The following is a 20,795-nucleotide window of genomic DNA, read 5'->3' on the forward strand; positions in this document are numbered from 1 at the left end:
TTGTAATATGGGAAATAGCACGGTGCAGCTCCCATGCTCTGTGTTAGTGAAGTCCTGGTACGACAGCATGTAACAGACAGCTCTGCCCTTACCTGAACCCCAACAATGCTTATTTAACTACAGCATTGTCTCAGCCTTCCAGAGTAATATTCCTTGTACAGGAAACAGAGATCAGGCAGGGTGGTGTATGCACAGGAAACAGAGATCAGGCAGAGTGGGGTATGCACAGGAAACAGAGATCAGGCAGGGTGGGGTATGCACAGGAAACAGAGATCAGGCAGGGTGGGGTATGCACAGGAAACAGAGATCAGGCAGGGTGGGGTATGCACAGGAAACAGAGATCAGGCAGGGTGGGGTATGCACAGGAAACAGAGATCAGGCAGGATGGGGTATGCACAGGAAACAGAGATCAGGCAGGGTGGGGTATGCACAGGAAACAGAGATCAGGCAGGGTGGGTATACACAGGAAACAGAGATCAGGCAGGGTGGGGTATGTACAGGAAACAGAGATCAGGCAGGGTGGGGTATGTACAGGAAACAGAGATCAGGCAGGGTGGGGTATGCACAGGAAACAGAGATCAGGCAGGGTGGGGTATGCACAGGAAACAGAGATCAGGCAGGGTGGGGTATGTACAGGAAACAGAGATCAGGCAGGGTGGGGTATGCACAGGAAACAGAGATCAGGCAGGGTGGGTATACACAGGAAACAGAGATCAGGCAGGGTGGGGTATGTACAGGAAACAGAGATCAGGCAGGGTGGGGTATGCACAGGAAACAGAGATCAGGCAGGGTGGGGTATGTACAGGAAACAGAGATCAGGTGGCAAATGCACACCTTACACGTGACAGGAACACGCTTTCAAATAATTTTACTAGAAATGGTGTCCGAGGAGGGAACATGTGGTTCGATAGCTGGATCTTTAAAGAATATTTCCAACTACAGCTTGAACAAACCGAAAAAAAAAAATACCTCTATAAAATGTGCCTAGGAGTCCCGATTTGTAATTGTAACACATTTTGTTTTCCTCAGTAACTTTTAAAGACATTCCCCGCCCTGCCTGCCCGTGTGATGGTGTGCAGTAGCTGGTGGTACCTGTCAATATGATGCTGGGGATGTTTCGTGTGATGGTGTGCAGTAGCTGGTGGTACCTGTCAATATGATGCTGGGGATGTTTCGTGTGATGGTGTGCAGTAGCTGGTGGTACCTGTCAATATGATGCTGGGGATGTTTTGTGTGATGGTGTGCAGTAGTTGGTGTTACCTGTCAATATGATGTTGGGGATGTTTCCGTGGCTCATGTAACTCAGTTGCTGTGAATCTTGTAGACTCCCATGACTCCCTGTCAGGCCCATCATGGTTGCCTGGGAGTAGTTCAGGGTGGAACACTGGCTGTACAGGTTATTGGCGCTGACAGGATTCTCAATCATATTGAACTGTTCCAGCTGTGTGGAATAAACAATGAATTAGACAATCAGGAGTGACATCACGGTTTTTTGTTTAGTTCTTTCCCCCAATTTTAGAATGTCCAATTACTTTTCCTCACCGCAGCTCCCCACAAACTGAAGGTCAGAGGGCATCCTCCGATCCCCAAGCCAATCACCTCTTTACACCCAGGAGTTCCACAGTGGATGTGAGCTGCCGGCTGCTGGAGGACAAAAGGGCAGCCTTTGAGCTCACTGAGTGCCTGGCCAGTAGGGTCCACTGCAGCGTGGTGAGTGAAACAGTCCCTGCCAGTTTCCATTCCCTAACCCTAACCCTAACGAAGCACTGGATCCAATGCTCCCTGTGGTATCCCCATCGACTGTATATAATCACCCTACGGCCGTGCCTTTACCACCCTTAGAGAATATATTTTTCAACACAATCCTGATTGTTTTGATATTTTTATTCACACCTTAGAGGTGAGTAGGGAATTTTCTTCTAAACATGGCAGTGTATTCAGTTCATGCTCCCTCCTGCAACAATGCTGGTGCTCTGACAGAAATTAGTGCCGTATTGTGGGAGATAAAAAAAATCTGCACTGTTGCAGAGGGAGCGTGATCTAGATACACCGCAATCCTTAGAAGATTTTTTTTTTTTTTTTCTCCTGGCGAACGCTCCTGAGTAAATGTTGAGAAATGTTTCCCCAGTTGACTTATGACCAAGGATGTGTGATTCAAATTTCAAGAGTTGGCAATATGTTTAAAAATATAACGCTGCGATACGGACAACACAGGACACAGCAAAGGTGATGCAATGTGTTTCATGTAAACACTTTAACAGAACTACTTTTTCTGTTAAAGTTTACTGTGTTCTACATCCTACCAAAAATCTGCAAGAAAGAAAGAAGGCACAGCAATAATACAATTACTAACATAGTCCCTTCAAATCAAACACAATGGCACCAGTAAAGACAGCAATGTAACTGTGGTAAGCTGCAATCTAAGCAGCGAGTTCACTCACCTGGTGGGACAGAGCATTCGTCTGCCGGGCCGTGAGTTGCTGATCATAGTACGAATCCCCAAAGATGCTGCCAAGGATTGAAGTGTGCTAAAATAAAAGCACATGTGATTTAATAAAGGCTCTGACTCAAAACAAATACACTTTGTCACCACTTTTGTTTTTTTTATGCAGAAAAAGAACTGCAAGCTGCCTGGGTTTTAAATACCATTTTTCCAATTCTAAACAGACCAAAAACAAAAAGCGGTCCAATAAAGAAAATTCTCATAGCTTACTAATATTCTGCTTTATTGCTGTCCAGTTTTCCTGTCACCTTTGTTTTCAGTTTCTGTGTAACAGGTAACTGTTCTATGTTACCGATAGGAATCGACTGCAAAGGGCATCACGGTACAGATGTGAAATGCCATGTATTCTTTTTGTTTAGATTCATTTTGTATCATTTTCTATTTCAGTCGCATACTGATGACTTTGTAAAAGTTTGAAGAACTCCTACCATGGCCTCTAGAGAGCTCTTCAGAGTCATGTCTAACATGGTATTGGAGCCTAAAAAACTGTCCCAAAGAAAAAAAGTATGTAGTTAAATTGCTTTAAAAAAAACCCAAAAAAACCTTGGAAGTCTTTGATTTGTTTTCTTAATTACTGACAAGTAAATCTATGTATTTATGGAAGATATATTTTGTACATGCCGATATGCATTGAAACATGTATGTACATTTTTTGAATAGTTTGTTCTTGTTATTATTGCATATTTTCTGATTGTTATTTATATAAAATCTAAAATCGTTACGAATATGTGAAACATCCAAGTACAGTGGGTACACCAGAGTGTAGCCCTTAACCTGCCCCCCTGCAACACCTCAGTGGTTGTAAGAAATACCACATAGAACACTTTTTTTCTTACATCCCCTGGCTTGTTGCAGGGGGACAGGTTCATGGTTACACTCTGGTGTAGCAGATTAGACGTGATCCTGAGCACTCTACAAAGGACACAGGGATGCTTCTGAGTTTAAAAAGGCCCCAGGATGTGATGACAAACAAAAAGTGAATCTAAACATGAAAAATACAACTGTGGCCCTTGTTTAAGCCATGCTAACTGGATTTTGTTTCAATGAACTGAAATTGAATTCCTTGCTTCTGGTCACAGGCAGTAGCATTCTACGCAATCCAAATGAAAATCACATGCAACATCATATTCAAGGTTATCGCTGGATCTGCAAGACCGCCTGAGAAATATTCCCTTTCAACCAGGATAATATATACATACAAAACAATATACTGCTACTCTTTAGACACCAAATCCATGAATCAAACCTAGAATTAGCTGGTGCTTTTACAGAGTTGGAGAAGGCAGTGCTTCTAACAATTAAACTCACTACATATACTGCTGCTGGCCTTAAAAAACATATTTTGACGTTTTGTAGCTTTAAAAGACCATGAAATACTGTTTCCAGGAAATAAAAAAAATAAAAAATTGTTTATCAATTTTTCCACATGTGGTGTTCAAGTTACATTGTATTAATTTTGGTTTGAGAAGCATGCTGAAAGTTGTTGAAAATGTCTCAATTAAAAGGAGGAGTCTCATTGGTGCTTTTAAAGGTAAATTATAAATGTAAAACATTTTCACTAACAAATTAATCATTTTAAATCCTTGACACTGCAGTGCGATAGAAACCCATAAGTTCTATAAAAATCAGTGGATAGATGTTTCTTTTGTCCCTAAAACCTCTGTGGACACTTGAACTGTGGTCAAAACAACTTGTTTCATCTAATTTCGTTTCCTGCCCATGAATTCAGCTGGTGTCAACCCCTGGAATCAGATTTTTTAAAATGTTTTTGCTGCCACTATGTGGGGATTCAATGCTTTGCAATAGATCATATACCCAATGGGGGAATCCACTATTTTCACATCTCAACTGCCTGGGCTCTGAAACACTTTTTTGTCTAGTTTATCATCCCTCTCTGGAATTGGGCAGGTGTGCAGGTCTGGTTTGTGCTATGGTCCCTCTCTGGAATTGGGCAGGTGTGCAGGTCTGGTTTGTGCTATGGTCCCTCTCTGGAATTGGGCAGGTGCGCAGGCCTGGTTTGTGCTATGGTCCCTCTCTGGAATTGGGCAGGTGCGCAGGCCTGGTTTGTGCTATGGTCCCTCTCTGGAATTGGGCAGGTGTGCAGGCCTGGTTTGTGCTATGGTCCCTCTCTGGAATTGGGCAGGTGCGCAGGCCTGGTTTGTGCTATGGTCCCTCTCTGGAATTGGGCAGGTGCGCAGGCCTGGTTTGTGCTATGGTCCCTCTCTGGAATTGGGCAGGTGCGCAGGCCTGGTTTGTGCTATGGTCCCTCTCTGGAATTGGGCAGGTGCGCAGGCCTGGTTTGTGCTATGGTCCCTCTCTGGAATTGGGCAGGTGTGCAGGCCTGGTTTGTGCTATGGAAACATGAAGTGATCTCTTGACCGCTCTACAATGTAATTTTGCAGTAGGATTCTGGGAAGGAGAAGCAAACATCTCTTACTCATGGCAGTGAGCAGGGACTCAATATGGGCTGTACATACATTTACACAAACTGAATATGCGAGGGTGGTTCTAGCTAACCCAGGGAGAAGAATTCAGGTAAGCTAAATACTACTTGAGACTTCCCTTTAACTAGTGGACAGAAACAGTTTCCCTGTGTTTCATTGCATAACACCGGCTTGTTCCTTGTAGTTTCTTACTGCCCCCTTATCATTTTACGCAAGTCACCCTGAGTGGTTCTATCTGTAAATACAGAATTACTATGCGAGGAGGGCAGAGAACCTGCATGTGTCATTATGTACATATTGTGTGTGCGAGATTGTGTGTGTGTTAGTTTTGTAAATTAAGTGTGGTTTATTTAGAATTTGAAGGTTGGCAAAATCCCATCCCTACAAAAACGTGTGGAATTGGTTAACAGGTTGCTATTGGGGATGGCGCCCTGTTGGTTAACTGGTTGCTATTGGGGATGGCGCCCTGTTGGTTAACTGGTTGCTATTGGGGGCAGAGCCCTGTTGGTTAACTGGTTGCTATTGGGGGTGGCGCGGAGCCCTGTTGGTTAACTGGTTGCTATTGGGGGTGGCACCCTGTTGGTTAACTGGTTGCTATTGGGGGTGGAGCCCTGTTGGTTAACTGGTTGCTATTGGGGGTGGAGCCCTGTTGTTTAACTGGTTGCTATTGGGGGTGGAGCCCTGTTGGTTAACTGGTTGCTATTGGGGGCGGCGCCCTGTTGGTTAACTGGTTGCTATTGGAGGTGGAGCGCTGTTGGTTAACTGGTTGCTATTGGGGGTGGCACCCTGTTGGTTAACTGGTTGCTATTGGGGGTGGAGCCCTGTTGGTTAACTGGTTGCTATTGGGGGTGGAGCCCTGTTGGTTAACTGGTTGCTATTGGGGATGGCGCCCTGTTGGTTAACTGGTTGCTATTGGGGGTGGAGCCCTGTTGGTTAACTGGTTGCTATTGGGGGTGGAGCCCTGTTGGTTAACTGGTTGCTATTGGGGGCGGAGCCCTGTTGGTTAACTGGTTGCTATTGGGGGTGGCGCCCTGTTGGTTAACTGGTTGCTATTGGGGGCGGCGCCCTGTTGGTTAACTGGTTGCTATTGGGGGTGGCACCCTGTTGATTAACTGGTTGCTATTGGGGATGGCACCCTGTTGATTAACTGGTTGCTATTGGGGGCGGCGCCCTGTTGGTTAACTGGTTGCTATTGGGGGCGGAGCCCTGTTGGTTAACTGGTTGCTATTGGGGGCGGAGCCCTGTTGGTTAACTGGTTGCTATTGGGGGTGGCGCCCTGTTGGTTAACTGGTTGCTATTGGGGGCGGCGCCCTGTTGGTTAACTGGTTGCTATTGGGGGTGGCACCCTGTTGATTAACTGGTTGCTATTGGGGATGGCACCCTGTTGATTAACTGGTTGCTATTGGGGGCGGCGCCCTGTTGGTTAACTGGTTGCTATTGGGGGTGGCACCCTGTTGGTTAACTGGTTGCTATTGGGGATGGCACCCTGTTGATTAACTGGTTGCTATTGGGGGCGGCGCCCTGTTGGTTAACTGGTTGCTATTGGGGGTGGCACCCTGTTGGTTAACTGGTTGCTATTGGGGGTGGCGCCCTGTATAACAGAGGAGCTGGTTGACAGCTCCTATGCAGTTAGTTTAGAGAATTGACTGAGACCAGAAGGCGGCCCCTGTCACTACACAGGTATAGCTTTGCTTGGGTGCAGTTTTGTTTTGGATTTGTTTGTTTTATTGTTTAGCGCTCTTGTTTTTGTTTGTAAAAAGTGCGGCAAGTAGTGCATAAAACTGCAAAAACTGTCGTCTCCTGTCTCCTGGGTGTGCTATTGTTGACGCCAGCCAGCCTAGACTGTCCAGCTACCCTACCACAGTATGAAGGAGCTTTCACCTGAGTGCAGGAGCTGCTCTTCAGCTCTAGTTGCTGCCATTATATATATATATATATATATATATATATATATATATATATATATATATATATATATATATATATATATATACACACACAAGTTTCCATTAGTGTTGCTGGCAATATAATCCTGTGCACTTGATGGCACTGACTCTTACTTCTATAAAGACACTTTGGCATCTACATTATATCTAGGGCAGGCATAGAAACTTAAAACAGATTGATCACTGAAAACAAATGTAAGGGAACAGTAAAAAAAAAAAATATTTTATGCGTTCTGCTTTAAGGTCAATTCTCTTTTTTTCGAGTTGCTATCAACAGATTTCCAAAGTAAAGATGACTGTGAAAAGCAGCAACAACATGAAAGACACACTGCAGCGACAGATAATCAAAGCACTCTGACAGTCAACAGGGATTTTAAAATATTTTGTAATAAACTTAAGGCTTGGTTGAAACATAATCAATTATGCCATCATTAATTTCTTCAGGATGTATTTGAATTTGTATTGCGTATATTGGATATTTAGATTATATAAATTGTACTGTAACTTGATTATGTATGCTGCTCTTTGTTATGCACTTTAAATACGTAATTTACGACTTCAATGTTGTATGTATTTTTAAATCAAATTCAATAGGTGGTTATTGCTATAGTTTAGAATAGAAGTAATATGGAGATTTATTACAGTTGTCATCAATGTCTGCCCGGGGACTGTCAATAGAAATTAGCCTATTGGCTAAATTGAAAATGCAAAGCATCTTGTGTCATGTAAGTGACACTTGTGTTATAATTGTATGTGTCCCTGATAAATAAATACAATAAACAAACAACGGAGAATACAAGGTTGCCGTGGTGAGGTGTGATGCAGACAAGCACAGTGAGCAGTGGGACCATGGGTCAGTGATGGAAGGCTGCACTGAAAACGGAAAGCAAGGCCCTTGGAAGCACGGTGGCCCTTACTTGAGGGGAGCTGCCAGGAGAGAAGCCTTGATTGGAGACAGGAGAGGTGGGAGACTGGTTGGCTGGCGACCCAGCATTACTGCGGTACTGCTGGAGTGAAGCCTACAGGATCAACATAGGTGTTAAAGACAAGAGCTTCATTTGACCATTGACAAATTCCTTTACTGGTTTTATCCACCTGGTAGATGATTATTGCACTACATTTTCTGCACATCTCAAACTACAAACACATCCAATTTCTGGCCCCTTTTATAACTGGCCTCCAACAACATACTTGCAAATTGTGCAAGCATACATTAATTAAAGACATTGGTCGGTCTTCCAGGCAGGATCCCTGCTTTTTCATCACTGATTGGTTACAACAAGGTAATGGAGCTTTCTCATTGGTTCAGGCACTTCCTTTTCTGACTGCAAGCTGTTTTAGTAAAAAGAGAAACTTGAGATGCACCGCATCTTTTTAAACATTGAGAAAGTTCAACAACAAAGTTCAACAACAATATTTACTGTTTGTATTTTTTTGCATGCTAAAGTAAAAGGCAGGGTGTTTGCCATCATTCCGAGTGGTTCTGGGTTATGTTGCTCCAATACAGATATTTAACCTTTTCTCTTTTTCGCCCCACATTGAAAAAGCTACCTGTACTTTAGACGGGAGTAAAGAATAAATACTAATCATGGAATAAATAAAGGCTAAATAAAGTAGGTGGGGCTGACAGAGTTGAAAAGTTACAGTGCCAGATGAAGTGAGTGGAATGAGGAAGTCCACTCAGTGCTGGCAGTTAGATTTCTCCAGACAAGCTTAAAGCAAGCTAAAAACTCAATATTGGAGACACAACCCAGAACCACTGTGGTTGCAAACAGCACACAATAGCATGCCACCGGTAAATAAAATCAGATCACTTTATTATAATGCTCAGTTTGTTATTCCTTACCCACACTTCAAATGAGTTCCATTGTTACCTTGAATTAGACATTCCCAAATGAAATAGGGCTGTGAAATGGTGACTCATAAACCTGATAAATGAAGAACCTCACAGCTCACATTTTCATATATGAAAGTTCACACAAGCACCTTGGAATTGGTGCTCTTACCCCCCAGCACTATATTTATTTATTTATTTTGTATTACTATGTATTCCACTTAGTGTTTTCAAAGAGATACTTGTATACAAGCTTGTTATTCTATGACATGAGTGACCTCACAATACGTCCACAAAGTTTTGTTGAAAAACATTGATGTCACTTGTGGTGTCCATCAAGGATCTGTTCTTGGGCCCCTTCTCTTCAATATCTACATGCTTCCCTTGGGTCACCTCATCCGCCAACACAGCCTCATGTTTCACTCCTATGCGGACGACACCAAGCTCTACTTAAAACTCGACCCTGGTAGCCCCTCTGCCATGGTCCAGCTCTCGGCTTGCATTCAAGACATTGAGGCCTGGATGTCTGCCAATTTTCTTCAGCTGAACACTAGCAAATCTGAACTCCTAGTAGGATCTAAAACTCAACTTAAGAATCTCAATATAGCTGCCCTGAACCTCGGAAACTGTCTGCTGCTGCCTTCCCCCACAGTACGAAGCCTTGGTGTACTTCTTGACTTTGATGCCCACATCTCCTCTGTGGTCAAACCTTCCTTCTATCATCTTTGAAACATCTCCAAAGTCCGTCCCTACCTTTCCCATCCGGATGCGGAGATACTTTGTCATGCATTTGTCTCCTCTCGACTCCTGCAACTCTCTATATGGTGGTCTCCCAGCACACACCATAAACCGACTGCAGCTAGTTCAGAATGCCGCTGCCAGGATCCTTACCAGATGTAAAAAACGTGATCACATCACCCCCCCGTCTTGCCCAGCTGCACTGGCTACCTGTAAATTTCAGGATTACTTTCAAAACTCTCCTGCTCCCCTACAATGCTCTTCCTCACACAGGTCCCGAGTACCTCATCTTGCTGACCCGCTGTGTCCCTGCCCGCAAGCTGAGGTCCTCCGACTCTGGTCTGCTTGTTATCCACAAACAAAAGTGCACCACACTCGGAGAGCGCTCGTTTAGCTTCATGGCTCCGACTCTTTGGAACGCTCTCCCAGCTTTGGTGTGTGATGCTCCCACCGTCACTCGCTTTAAATCAACTCTCAAGACCCACCTGTTCTCTCTCGCTTTCCATGCTCTTTAAGCCTGATATCTGCTATTAGCTGCTGTGTTGTTGCTACTATTTCATGCATTATGCATTTTTCACTGTATTTAATGTATTATACTTTTTTAAAACTGTATCATGTATTATGCATTGTTTTTACTGTATATCATGTATGATGCATTTCTCTGTATTTGAAGTATTATGAATTTTCTTGTTACTGCATCTTGTAAAGTGCTTTGTGACGGTGGTCCACTATGAAAGGCGCTATATAAAATAAAGACTGATTGATTGATTACTTCACCCGAGGGATTTTGTGATTTATTTTTACAAATTTTTAGACGACTGCCTTTCTATCTTTGAAATTCATTAAAAAAAAAATTGTAGCAAAGACTTTAAATTGGTATTTTTTGGTTTAGGAGAATATTATACAATAGTTCAGATGTTCCTCTTCAATTAAAGTATTAAAAAAATAAATAATAATAAAAAAAAAATGAATTATTCAGTAAAATGTTTGGGTTTCATAGAAATAATGGTACAAAAAAAAAAAAATCTGTTACTGGAGGACCCTACAACACCATGAAAGTTTCGTTGATTTCTTTTTTTTAAATATGGGCAAAATACAATACATTCTTTGAGTGACTTTATGAATTGAGCCTTTTGTTAAAAAACACAACACATGGTTTAGAACTGAACATTTATTTTTAAAAGAAATACTAAGAACATCTATATTATATACAGTGAGTCACTGTCAGAAAATTCTGATTCACCGAATCAGACGACAGTATGTAGTGGTTAGGGCTCTGGACTCTTGACCGGAGGGTTGTGGGTTCAATCCCAGGCAGGGGACACTGCTGCTGCACCCTTGAGCAAGGTACTTTAACTAGATTGCTCCAGTAAAAACCCAACTGTATAAATGGGTAATTGTATGTAAAATAATGTGTAAAAAATAATGTAATTGTATGTAAAAATAATGTGATATCTTGTAACAATTGTAAGTCGCCCTGGATAAGGGCGTCTGCTAAGAAATAAACAATAATATAATAATCGTCTTGCCAGCTTGAAATAACATTTTGTAAACGCTTATATTGTGTGCATATCAACTTCTGTACATAAACACTAAACATATACACAGAAAATTCTATTATCAAAAGCAGTATTTTACAAACAGCAAGAACAGCAGAATAAATACTGCCAACTACAAGACGCCAACTATAAGCAAGCACAGTAACCCCCCCAAGCCAACTATAAACCAGCACAGTAACCCCCCCAAGACAACTATAAACCAGCATAGTAACCCCCCCAAGACAACTATAAACCAGCATAGTAACCCCCCCAATCCAACTATAAACCAGCATAGTAACCCCCCCAAGACAACTATAAACCAGCATAGTAACCCCCCCAAGACAACTATAAACCAGCATAGTAACCCCCCCAAGCCAACTATAAACCAGCATAGTAACCCCCCCAAGCCAACTAAAAGCCAGCATAGTAACCCCCCCAATCCAACTATAAACCAGCACAGTAACCCCCCCAAGACAACTATAAACCAGCACAGTAACCCCCCCAAGACAACTATAAACCAGCATAGTAACCCCCCCAATCCAACTATAAACCAGCACAGTAACCCCCCCAATCCAACCATAAACCAGCATAGTAACCCCCCCAAGACAACTATAAACCAGCATAGTAACCCCCCCAATCCAACTATAAACCAGCATAGTAACCCCCCCAAGACAACTATAAACCAGCACAGTAACCCCCCCAAGACAACTATAAACCAGCATAGTAACCCCCCCCCAAGACAACTATAAACCAGCACAGTAACCCCCCCAAGCCAACTATAAACCAGCATAGTAACCCCCCCCAAGACAACTATAAACCAGCATAGTAACCCCCCCAAGACAACTATAAACCAGCATAGTAACCCCCCCAAGCCAACTATAAACCAGCATAGTAACCCCCCCAAGCTGGAACTGCAATGCCAGAATAAACGTTTATTCTCAGGTTCTTTTTAAGCAATAATGGACACTACTCTCAATTATTTTCTCAAAATAAATATTTATAAATAAAATATTAGTTCTTCATTCCATTATTATCAGTAATAAGGGAAAAAACTTTAAAAAAAGAGTGCAATATGACATAACAAAATATAACAATGTAATGCTGCGGTAGGACAACATGGGACACAGCAAAGGTAACGTAATGCGCTTCTTGTAAACACAGCAGGGGGTTCTGGAACACCTTGTAAAAAGGATTATTAGAGATTGAAGGTGAAACATGTACTTCACAGTAAACATAGTATTTTATAGAGCTGACCTTGTTTCTTAGAGTCTTGTCTTCTACATTATATTCTGAGCACTTTGAGTGGGCAAGAAGCATCACTTGACATTTAGAGTCTTGTGGTTCTCAGTGTACCAAGATTAACAGTGTATGCAAGTCTCTTCAGTGTATTACGAATTGGGTTTCCATCCAGTAATGCTGTGTTTGTTTGGATTGAAACAGCTTAACTCACTAGATCTGTGTGCACAAAGCATCTTCTTACCCCTATTTTACTGCATTTAATCCTGTACTTTAGAGTACTGTAATCTGTCAAGTGTTATTTAATCTGTAGTATTTTGTATTTAATTATATCCTGATGTAACTATCACTGACACTGTTATCTGCTCCGTTATTGAATCGTATTTTGTCATACTTGTACTTGCTAGAACCAAAGTCATTGTATTTATCTTGCTTTTAATTGTATTATTACTTGTACTGTGATTCTTGAAATGTATTTGTGTTTATGACTGTAAGTCGTCCTGGATAAGGACGTCTGCTAAGGAATAAATAATAATAATAATAATAATAATAATAATAATAATAGCCAACTATAAACCAGCATAGTAACCCCCCCAAGCCAACTATAAACTAGCATAGTAACCCCCCCAAGACAACTATAAACCAGCACAGTAACCCCCCCAAGACAACTATAAACCAGCATAGTAACCCCCCCCCAAGACAACTATAAACCAGCATAGTAACCCCACCAAGACAACTATAAACCAGCATAGTAACCCCCCCAAGTCAACTATAAACCAGCATAGTAACCCCCCCCAAGACAACTATAAACCAGCATAGTAACCCCCCCAGACAACTATAAACCAGCATAGTAACCCCCCCCAGACAACTATAAACCAGCACAGTAACCCCCCCAATCCAACTATAAACCAGCATAGTAACCCCCCCAAGACAACTATAAACCAGCATAGTAACCCCCCCAAGACAACTATAAACCAGCATAGTAACCCCCCCAAGACAACTATAAACCAGCATAGTAACCCCCCCAAGACAACTATAAACCAGCATAGTAACCCCCCCAAGCTGGAACTGCAATGCCAGAATAAACGTTTATTCTCAGGTTCTTTTTAAGCAATAATGGACACTACTCTCAATTATTTTCTCAAAATAAATATTTATAAATAAAATATTAGTTCTTCATTCCATTATTATCAGTAATAAGGGAAAAAACTTTAAAAAAAGAGTGCAATATGACATAACAAAATATAACAATGTAATGCTGCGGTAGGACAACATGGGACACAGCAAAGGTAACGTAATGCGCTTCTTGTAAACACAGCAGGGGGTTCTGGAACACCTTGTAAAAAGGATTATTAGAGATTGAAGGTGAAACATGTACTTCACAGTAAACATAGTATTTTATAGAGCTGACCTTGTTTCTTAGAGTAGAGGCTTGTCTTCTACATTATATTCTGAGCACTTTGAGTGGGCAAGAAGCATCACTTGACATTTAGAGTCTTGTGGTTCTCAGTGTACCAAGATTAACAGTGTATGCAAGTCTCTTCAGTGTATTACGAATGGGGTTTCCATCCAGTAATGCTGTGTTTGTTTGGATTGAAACAGCTTAACTCACTAGATCTGTGTGCACAAAGCATCTTCTTACCCCTATTTTACTGCATTTAATCCTGTACTTTAGAGTACTGTAATCTGTCAAGTGTTATTTAATCTGTAGTATTTTGTATTTAATTATATCCTGATGTAACTATCACTGACACTGTTATCTGCTCCGTTATTGAATCGTATTTTGTCATACTTGTACTTGCTAGAACCAAAGTCATTGTATTTATCTTGCTTTTAATTGTATTATTACTTGTACTGTGATTCTTGAAATGTATTTGTGTTTACGACTGTAAGTCGTCCTGGATAAGGACGTCTGCTAAGGAATAAATAATAGTAATAATAATAATAATAATAATACTACATACACTCACCTCAAACATGTGAAGAGCATCCTACATTATTTCAATGATTTAAAACTTACTTAGAAATCGGCCCTCATTTTGATTACATTATTTAGTTTTAAATTAGAAAAACTGTAATAAAAGCATGGTTAAAATTAATGCAACATAATATGCAAAATGCATAGCCATTGGAAATGCATGGGAAAACTGCAAAAATATCATGAAAATTGGGGGTAAACTTTTATAAGGGAACCTATCTTTAACAGATTAAAAACATAAACATGTCAAAGCATTTTAAACATTCCTATACATTTTAAATGGAAAAGTAGACTTGATTTAGTATTTAGTCATATTTATATTTTACTTTTGTACTTATTTAATTTTTACACCCAGTATTCAAATACAGTGATTTATAATGTATCAATATTTTAAAATCATTGCAACATTCTGATAAAACAGATCTTCAGTAAACATTTAAAATACTATATGTTAATAAGGTTTATTTTATTTTATTTTTCTTTACCTTTTAAACATGTATACCTTTAGAGCCTTACTTGGAACCAAAATGTATTACAAATCAGATAAGCGGCTCTCTAAAGAGGAGCACAATGATTGAAACATGAACAATGCGTTTACAATGGGTCGGTACCTCTAATTTACAGCAATGATGGCTCTCCCGTCTTCTCTGCCTTCTTGGGCACCCAAAGCTCTCACAAAGAAGACACGTACCATAAGAAACTGGAAACTTGTCATCAGCAGGTATAGAATGCACAGATTAACCCAACTCTCAAAGCCAGCTAAAGTCTCTCTTATTCTTTACTAATCAGCAGTTAAATTAAGAGGCGTTTCATCCAGCTATCGAATAACAGTTGATCTAACTTGGCAAATACCTCTCCATTGTCTTAACCAGACAGATTTCTTCACATGTACCCAGATTTTGATGCTCTCAATAATCTGCTATGGATTGTCATCACTAAGATTTATCACAATCTGATAAACGCTTTTACAGATACTAAATTCCCAGCAAGACACTCATGCCATGCCACGTAGATCACCATGACCCAAATCCATCATTTCCATATATAGCAGTACAAAAGTATAGCATACAGATAGATGCCTTCATACTCCCTAAAGAATGTCCCTAGCAAGTTTCCTCACAACTGGACAAAGGATTCTAGATGACTGAAAACAAATGGAAGTGTGACTGACAGTCAGACAGACAACCTCCACACTGCCCAGAGATTTTGAAACACTGAATAAGTTGTGATAAAAAAAAGTCCTTAGCAAGTATATATAAAGACTGTTGGACCGACACCTCCACATACCCAAGCGATTCTCTAGATACATGGAAAACTCTAAAGTACAACCAACGCACAAATGTATGGGACTGTTGCATTCTTTTTATAAGTAGACTGGATTATAACACACACCATGTGAATATGTCTTCCTAATACAGCAGTACATCTACGAATAAGCAAAGTGTTTGGTTTGGTTTTTTTAACCAGTATGTTTAGGGTCTGTTAATGGTTGAATACCTGCTTGTTACTTGCTGCATGAACAGCTTTTACTTTCACTAAAAGTGAAGCACAGTTAAAAAATGATTACAGACTGAAAACAGCAAAGGAGACACTTCTTCACAGATAGTGGTGAGGGCATGGAATGGATTACCAAGCCATGTCGTTGATACTGAATCAATGGGATCCTTTAAGACCTAAGAACTGGACAGGCACTGATGGGTTGAATGGCCTCCGCTGATTCTTATAGTCCTAAGTTTAATACTTTTTCCTCTTTGCCTTTTAAACTAGGGCCTTAAGCTGATAAGAGCCAGATTCCAAGTGTTTGCACCTGAGCCGTGCTCACCGAATTGATGTCGATGCCCACGGATGTCTGCGTCTGGCTGCCCGGAGGAGACTGGGGCAGGGTGGATGTGGTGCAAACAGACAGGGCGGGGAGCTGCACTAGCCTGTGCTGCTGCAGGCCGCTCACTACCTGGGTGTGGGCCTGTGAGTTGGGCTGGGTGAAGAAGGTGTAGAGAGGGAGCTGCTGCTCCAGGGTCAGAGCCTCCATCGCGATAGCCTTCAAAAACAGAACAAAAGGTCACTAATTATTATTTATTAGCAGATGCCCTTATCCAGGGCGACTTACAATTGTTACAAGATATCACATTATTTTGACATACAATTACCCATTTATACAGTTGGGTTTTTACTGGAGCAATCTAGGTTAAATATCTTGCTCAAGGGTACAGCAGCAGTGTCCTCCACCTGGGATTGAACCCACAACCCTCTGGTCAAGAGCCCAGAGCCCTAACCACTACTTCACACTGCTGCCCTAATATGGCCGTACAATGCCATCTATTGATTTTTGTAATTCATTGCCTATCTTAACCTAAGTAAATTTGCCTATATATTCATAATGAAGTATTTTCCTTTTAAAACACATGGTACTAAACTAGGTTAAAGAAATTGCTGTTTACAAGCCATGATTTTAGACTGTCTTGCACTTCCTGGGTCATTTCACCAAGGCAAGCAAAACTATTGCAGTACCAGATGTCTGTTTTAAAATAAAAACAAACATTTGCTGGAACATATTTTTCCTTTAGAAAATCCACATTTGAGACCTGTGGAAACAGTTAATGGAACAATTAACCCTGTTCCGCTGTTTATCCTGTATAAAATCTGCTGCTGTACCTGGGGGATGGTTCGAGGGGAAAGCGTTGGGGAGAGCTGTACCTGGGAGATGGTTAGAGGAGGGGACAGCATTGGGGAGAGCTGTACCTGGGAGATGGTTAGAGGGGAAAGCGTTGGGGAGAGCTGTACCTGGGAGATGGTTAAAGGGGAAAGCATTGGGGAGAGCTGTACCTGGGAGATGGTTAGAGGGGGGGAGAGTTGCTGGGGTGGCTGTCTCCTGGAGTCTGTGTTCAGGGTTAGCGGCCCCACTGCCTGCTGACGATGCTGGCCGGATCCACTTAGTGTTGCCTGTGATGTTGTAACCACTGCAGGGGAGGAAAATTACAAGCCTTAAGACCTGATCTGAATGGGACTCCACCAACAGAAACTGGAAGCAATATCCGGGCTGTATTCCAAAAAATATGCGTTACCCAAAACAAACTAGTTTGTTCCAATTCTAGATAATTTAAACAAGTATGTCAGTAATAAATATCCCCACCACAGCTATAGATTCAACATTAGAGACAACAATTATATCAACAGTATGTACAGAATAGTATAGAATAAGAAACTGTAATGAATAATGGAAAACTGGATAGTTGGCATTTTAAGCAAATCAAGTTCAAGCATATTAAAATGAAATAACCTTGTGTTTAAGTTACACTTAAAAATGTAAGTTTGACATAGCGGATGGATGTACAGTAGACAGACATCTCCCTATATCTCCAGAATCTGATATTATCAATAATTTATGTTGAATAACATTGATACCAAGTTTCATGACAACTGGATAAGTGGTTTCCAGATACACAGAGGAATCTGTGAAGTGTGACATACGTATGACCGTCTCTGCTATACCCCCTTTGCAGGGGATTGCAATAATACTCCGGCTGTACCAAACATTACTCATTACCCCAAGCAAACCTCAGCTCTTCTCAAATGTTTTGTTTTATTTTAAGGGTTTTTGCTCTTGTATAATAAAGTGTTTTCATTGATTATTCTTGATTACCTGTCAGTTAGTCAATTAGGACCGTGTTTGCAGATTGTGAAATACAAAGAGACGGTGCGACAGACAGAAAGGGCCATCCCAGATTCCTGATGGGATCACTTGTGCTCATCCTACAATAATGACTGCTAACTGAACTAATCTGTCTTAAAATATACAAAACTATGCATTATTTCAGAGACTTTTCACATTATACACAGTATGATTATTCTTCTGATAACTTCCGATACCAAGACTAATCCTATTATTGGTTCTTGTGAATTTAGTACTCATGAATTTAGTGAGGGTCAGTGGACTTAGCCCTAGCCATTACCATGACCAGTTAGAAATTAATTGGAGATAGACTAAGGACAGAGGGTAGGAGATAAAGGATTAGGTTACCTAGTCATGTTGTTGAATCACTGGGATCCTTAAGACCCAACTTGACAAAGTTTTGGGTTCTAGCTACTAGGAACCAGACAAGCACTGATGGGCTGTCTCAACTGTGACAAAATACTGAATATGAAGTCAATTGGCGTACACTGTACACTTACTATTATGTAAGGGTAACAATTAATATGGCTTACATATTTCACGATTAAAGCTATAAACACCCCTATAGACAATGCAGCCAAACAATATTTCCTATTTTTAATTTTGCTGTATCTGAGTAATTGAACCTATATAGCATCTGTCACGATCAAACCAACTAAAATCACTCATATTTTAGCTGTGATTATTATTATTATTTGTATATTTAGCAGACGCCTTTATCCAAGGCGACTTGTAGAGACTAGGGTGTGTGAACTATGCATCAGCTGCAGAGTCACTTACAACATCGTCTCACCCGAAAGACAGAGCACAAGGAGGTTAAGTGACTTGCTCAGGGTCACACAATGAGTCAGTGACTGAGCCAGGATTTGAACCGGGGACCTCCTGGTTACAAGCACTTTTCTTTAACCACTGGAAAACACAGCCTCCTTTGTCTTTTATCCATTTGATATAAAGTCCTTTTGATTTTGCTTCCTGATTTTTATATTTCCATAGAAACTTGCGTCTCCCAGTGTGCGCAATATCCATGCAGTGAATTGTGGGATTGTAGTCCTGAGCTAGATTTAACCTGCGATTAAAGTCCACAAACAACTACATATCCCAGTATACAACACTGGAAGATAATTCGGTCCGAGTGATTAACTCTAAGGTAGGATTAGAAAAGGCATTTCCAAGTTTCTTGTCAGTTTAAAGCCTCGGTACGGCAATAAAAATGTCTGCACCCCAAGTGAAAGGAAAACTAGCTTCCAAGCGGCTTTTAAAATCACTCAGTGTGGAACTTCACTGCCATTGACTGGTACTCAATTGTATAGATGAGGGCAAATGAGGGAAAGGCTGCTTTTCTTGCCCTGAAATTAACTCATTTGTAACAGGCTTCAGTTTACTTAATACCTGCTGAAAACACATGTTAAAAAGGGAATTCCTCATATATTCTGAGAATCTGCCGGCCTCTAGTACAGGTGCCATACTGTTGCATGTGCAAGGCAATGGCTGCAGGGATACCTTGATTAGCAGTGGTGATGCCCAGGTGGGTGAGGGTGGCTGCCAGGTTGCCAGTGCTGCTGGAGGAGCTCAGAACTGGGAAGGACGAGTCTTCAGGGTCCAGCGGGGTGGGGAGAGGAGGAGGGAAGTGGATGTTTGTCAGGTCTGGCAGAGACCCCCCTGTGTTGTGAGCAGCTGGAATCAGAGACGAGGTCGTTTCCTGGTCAGGTGATGGAAATATACTAAATCCAAAGAGAAAAATAATACGAGCATTATACTGTGATGAAACTATTTCAGTTAAGTAACTTCAACTGTCATTTTCATTTCTTCTTTAAAATGTTGTTTGTAATCATTCTGCTTGGTAAAAGAGGTAGTTAAAGAGGTAAACTCAATCAAAGAAACACAAAAAAACAGCAACACAAGTGCCAGTTCAGATCACTCCCTGGTTCATCTCAATCTCTGTAAGCATGCAGAATTTCATGACCAAAATATACTTTTGCGTGTGATGTTAGAGTGTTCAGAAAAATATTCATTGGCACTGGAACAACTGAGATAGTCTCATTAGGATTTCCCATAAAGTCCCATCCGGTACAGGGAGCCCAGCTTGGCCTAAGCAATTACTGTGACTCCCAGTTTATCCCGACACAAATCAGCAATCTTGTGCTTTAATGCAAATCAAGGAAGCTCAGTTGAATGACATTCCCAGCAGCCAGACTCACTCTAATCAGTTTTAATTAAGAACCGGTCACACTCAGAAAGGCTTTTATTATTCTGATCATTTCTTAGATACAGCAATACTTCCTACTGTAGCACAGCACTTACACTAGTCTATGAAGCACAAGAAATCGGTATGGGAAAAAAATACTGTGAGACTGACATCATGACTGGTCCAATTTGAATGACTTAATCAAGTGCTGTGTAATTATACTGGCATAGAAATCCATGCTAAGGATCTCCTCATGCTCTAGAGAAAGTCTTCAAAATGACCTACCTAAATGGCCTCGAATGTTATCGTTCAAACTATGTTTAATCACTGTTCCAAATCAATCCGTCAGTAAATACAGTATTCATTTATGTAATGTACATTTTTGCTGCTTGATGAAAGAAAATCTCTGTTCTAGTACATAACACGCCCTCTGAATGCTGTCAATCAATGTAGACAAAGTCTGCTTCCCCACTGTCCTACACGTTCAAGCTGTCTATTTAAATTTAGTATAGCAAAGAGAATAGTGTTTGCTGTCGGCAGCAATACAGTAGCAACAATAGCAACAAGTCTCTGGTTTGAACGACGAGTTGAAGAAATCAAACTGGATGCAGTGATAACGTTCAGCTACGTTATTTCAGCATATCACAGTAACAACACAGGACGGTGCTCCCTTCTCTAACAAAGCCAGGAAGGAGGCTTTAAATACACTGTGAACAAGTTACT

The 20,795-nt window shown here is 41.1% G+C and overlaps 1 protein-coding gene across 3 annotated transcripts in view; it reads right to left on the reverse strand.

The window, feature by feature from the left end:
• LOC131721075 (CREB-regulated transcription coactivator 1-like) overlaps positions 1–20,795 on the reverse strand; it is a 59,567-nt gene that overhangs the window by 13,443 nt on the left and 25,329 nt on the right. Inside the window, exons 8-14 of one of the 3 annotated variants that reach the window (XM_059014233.1) lie at positions 19,388–19,608; positions 17,041–17,174; positions 16,040–16,255; positions 7,811–7,912; positions 2,442–2,528; positions 1,543–1,644; positions 1,261–1,441 (exon numbers count right to left, since the gene is read on the reverse strand). In XM_059014233.1, coding sequence (XP_058870216.1) covers positions 1,261–1,441; positions 1,543–1,644; positions 2,442–2,528; positions 7,811–7,912; positions 16,040–16,255; positions 17,041–17,174; positions 19,388–19,608 — 1,043 coding nt within the window. The remainder of the gene's footprint in view (positions 1–1,260; positions 1,442–1,542; positions 1,645–2,441; positions 2,529–7,810; positions 7,913–16,039; positions 16,256–17,040; positions 17,175–19,387; positions 19,609–20,795) is intronic. The other 2 variants (XM_059014234.1, XM_059014235.1) reach the window with 2 other exon arrangements.

The sequence above is a fragment of the Acipenser ruthenus genome, chromosome 47 (assembly GCF_902713425.1).
Source record: "Acipenser ruthenus chromosome 47, fAciRut3.2 maternal haplotype, whole genome shotgun sequence".
NCBI classification, from domain to species: domain Eukaryota; kingdom Metazoa; phylum Chordata; class Actinopteri; order Acipenseriformes; family Acipenseridae; genus Acipenser; species Acipenser ruthenus.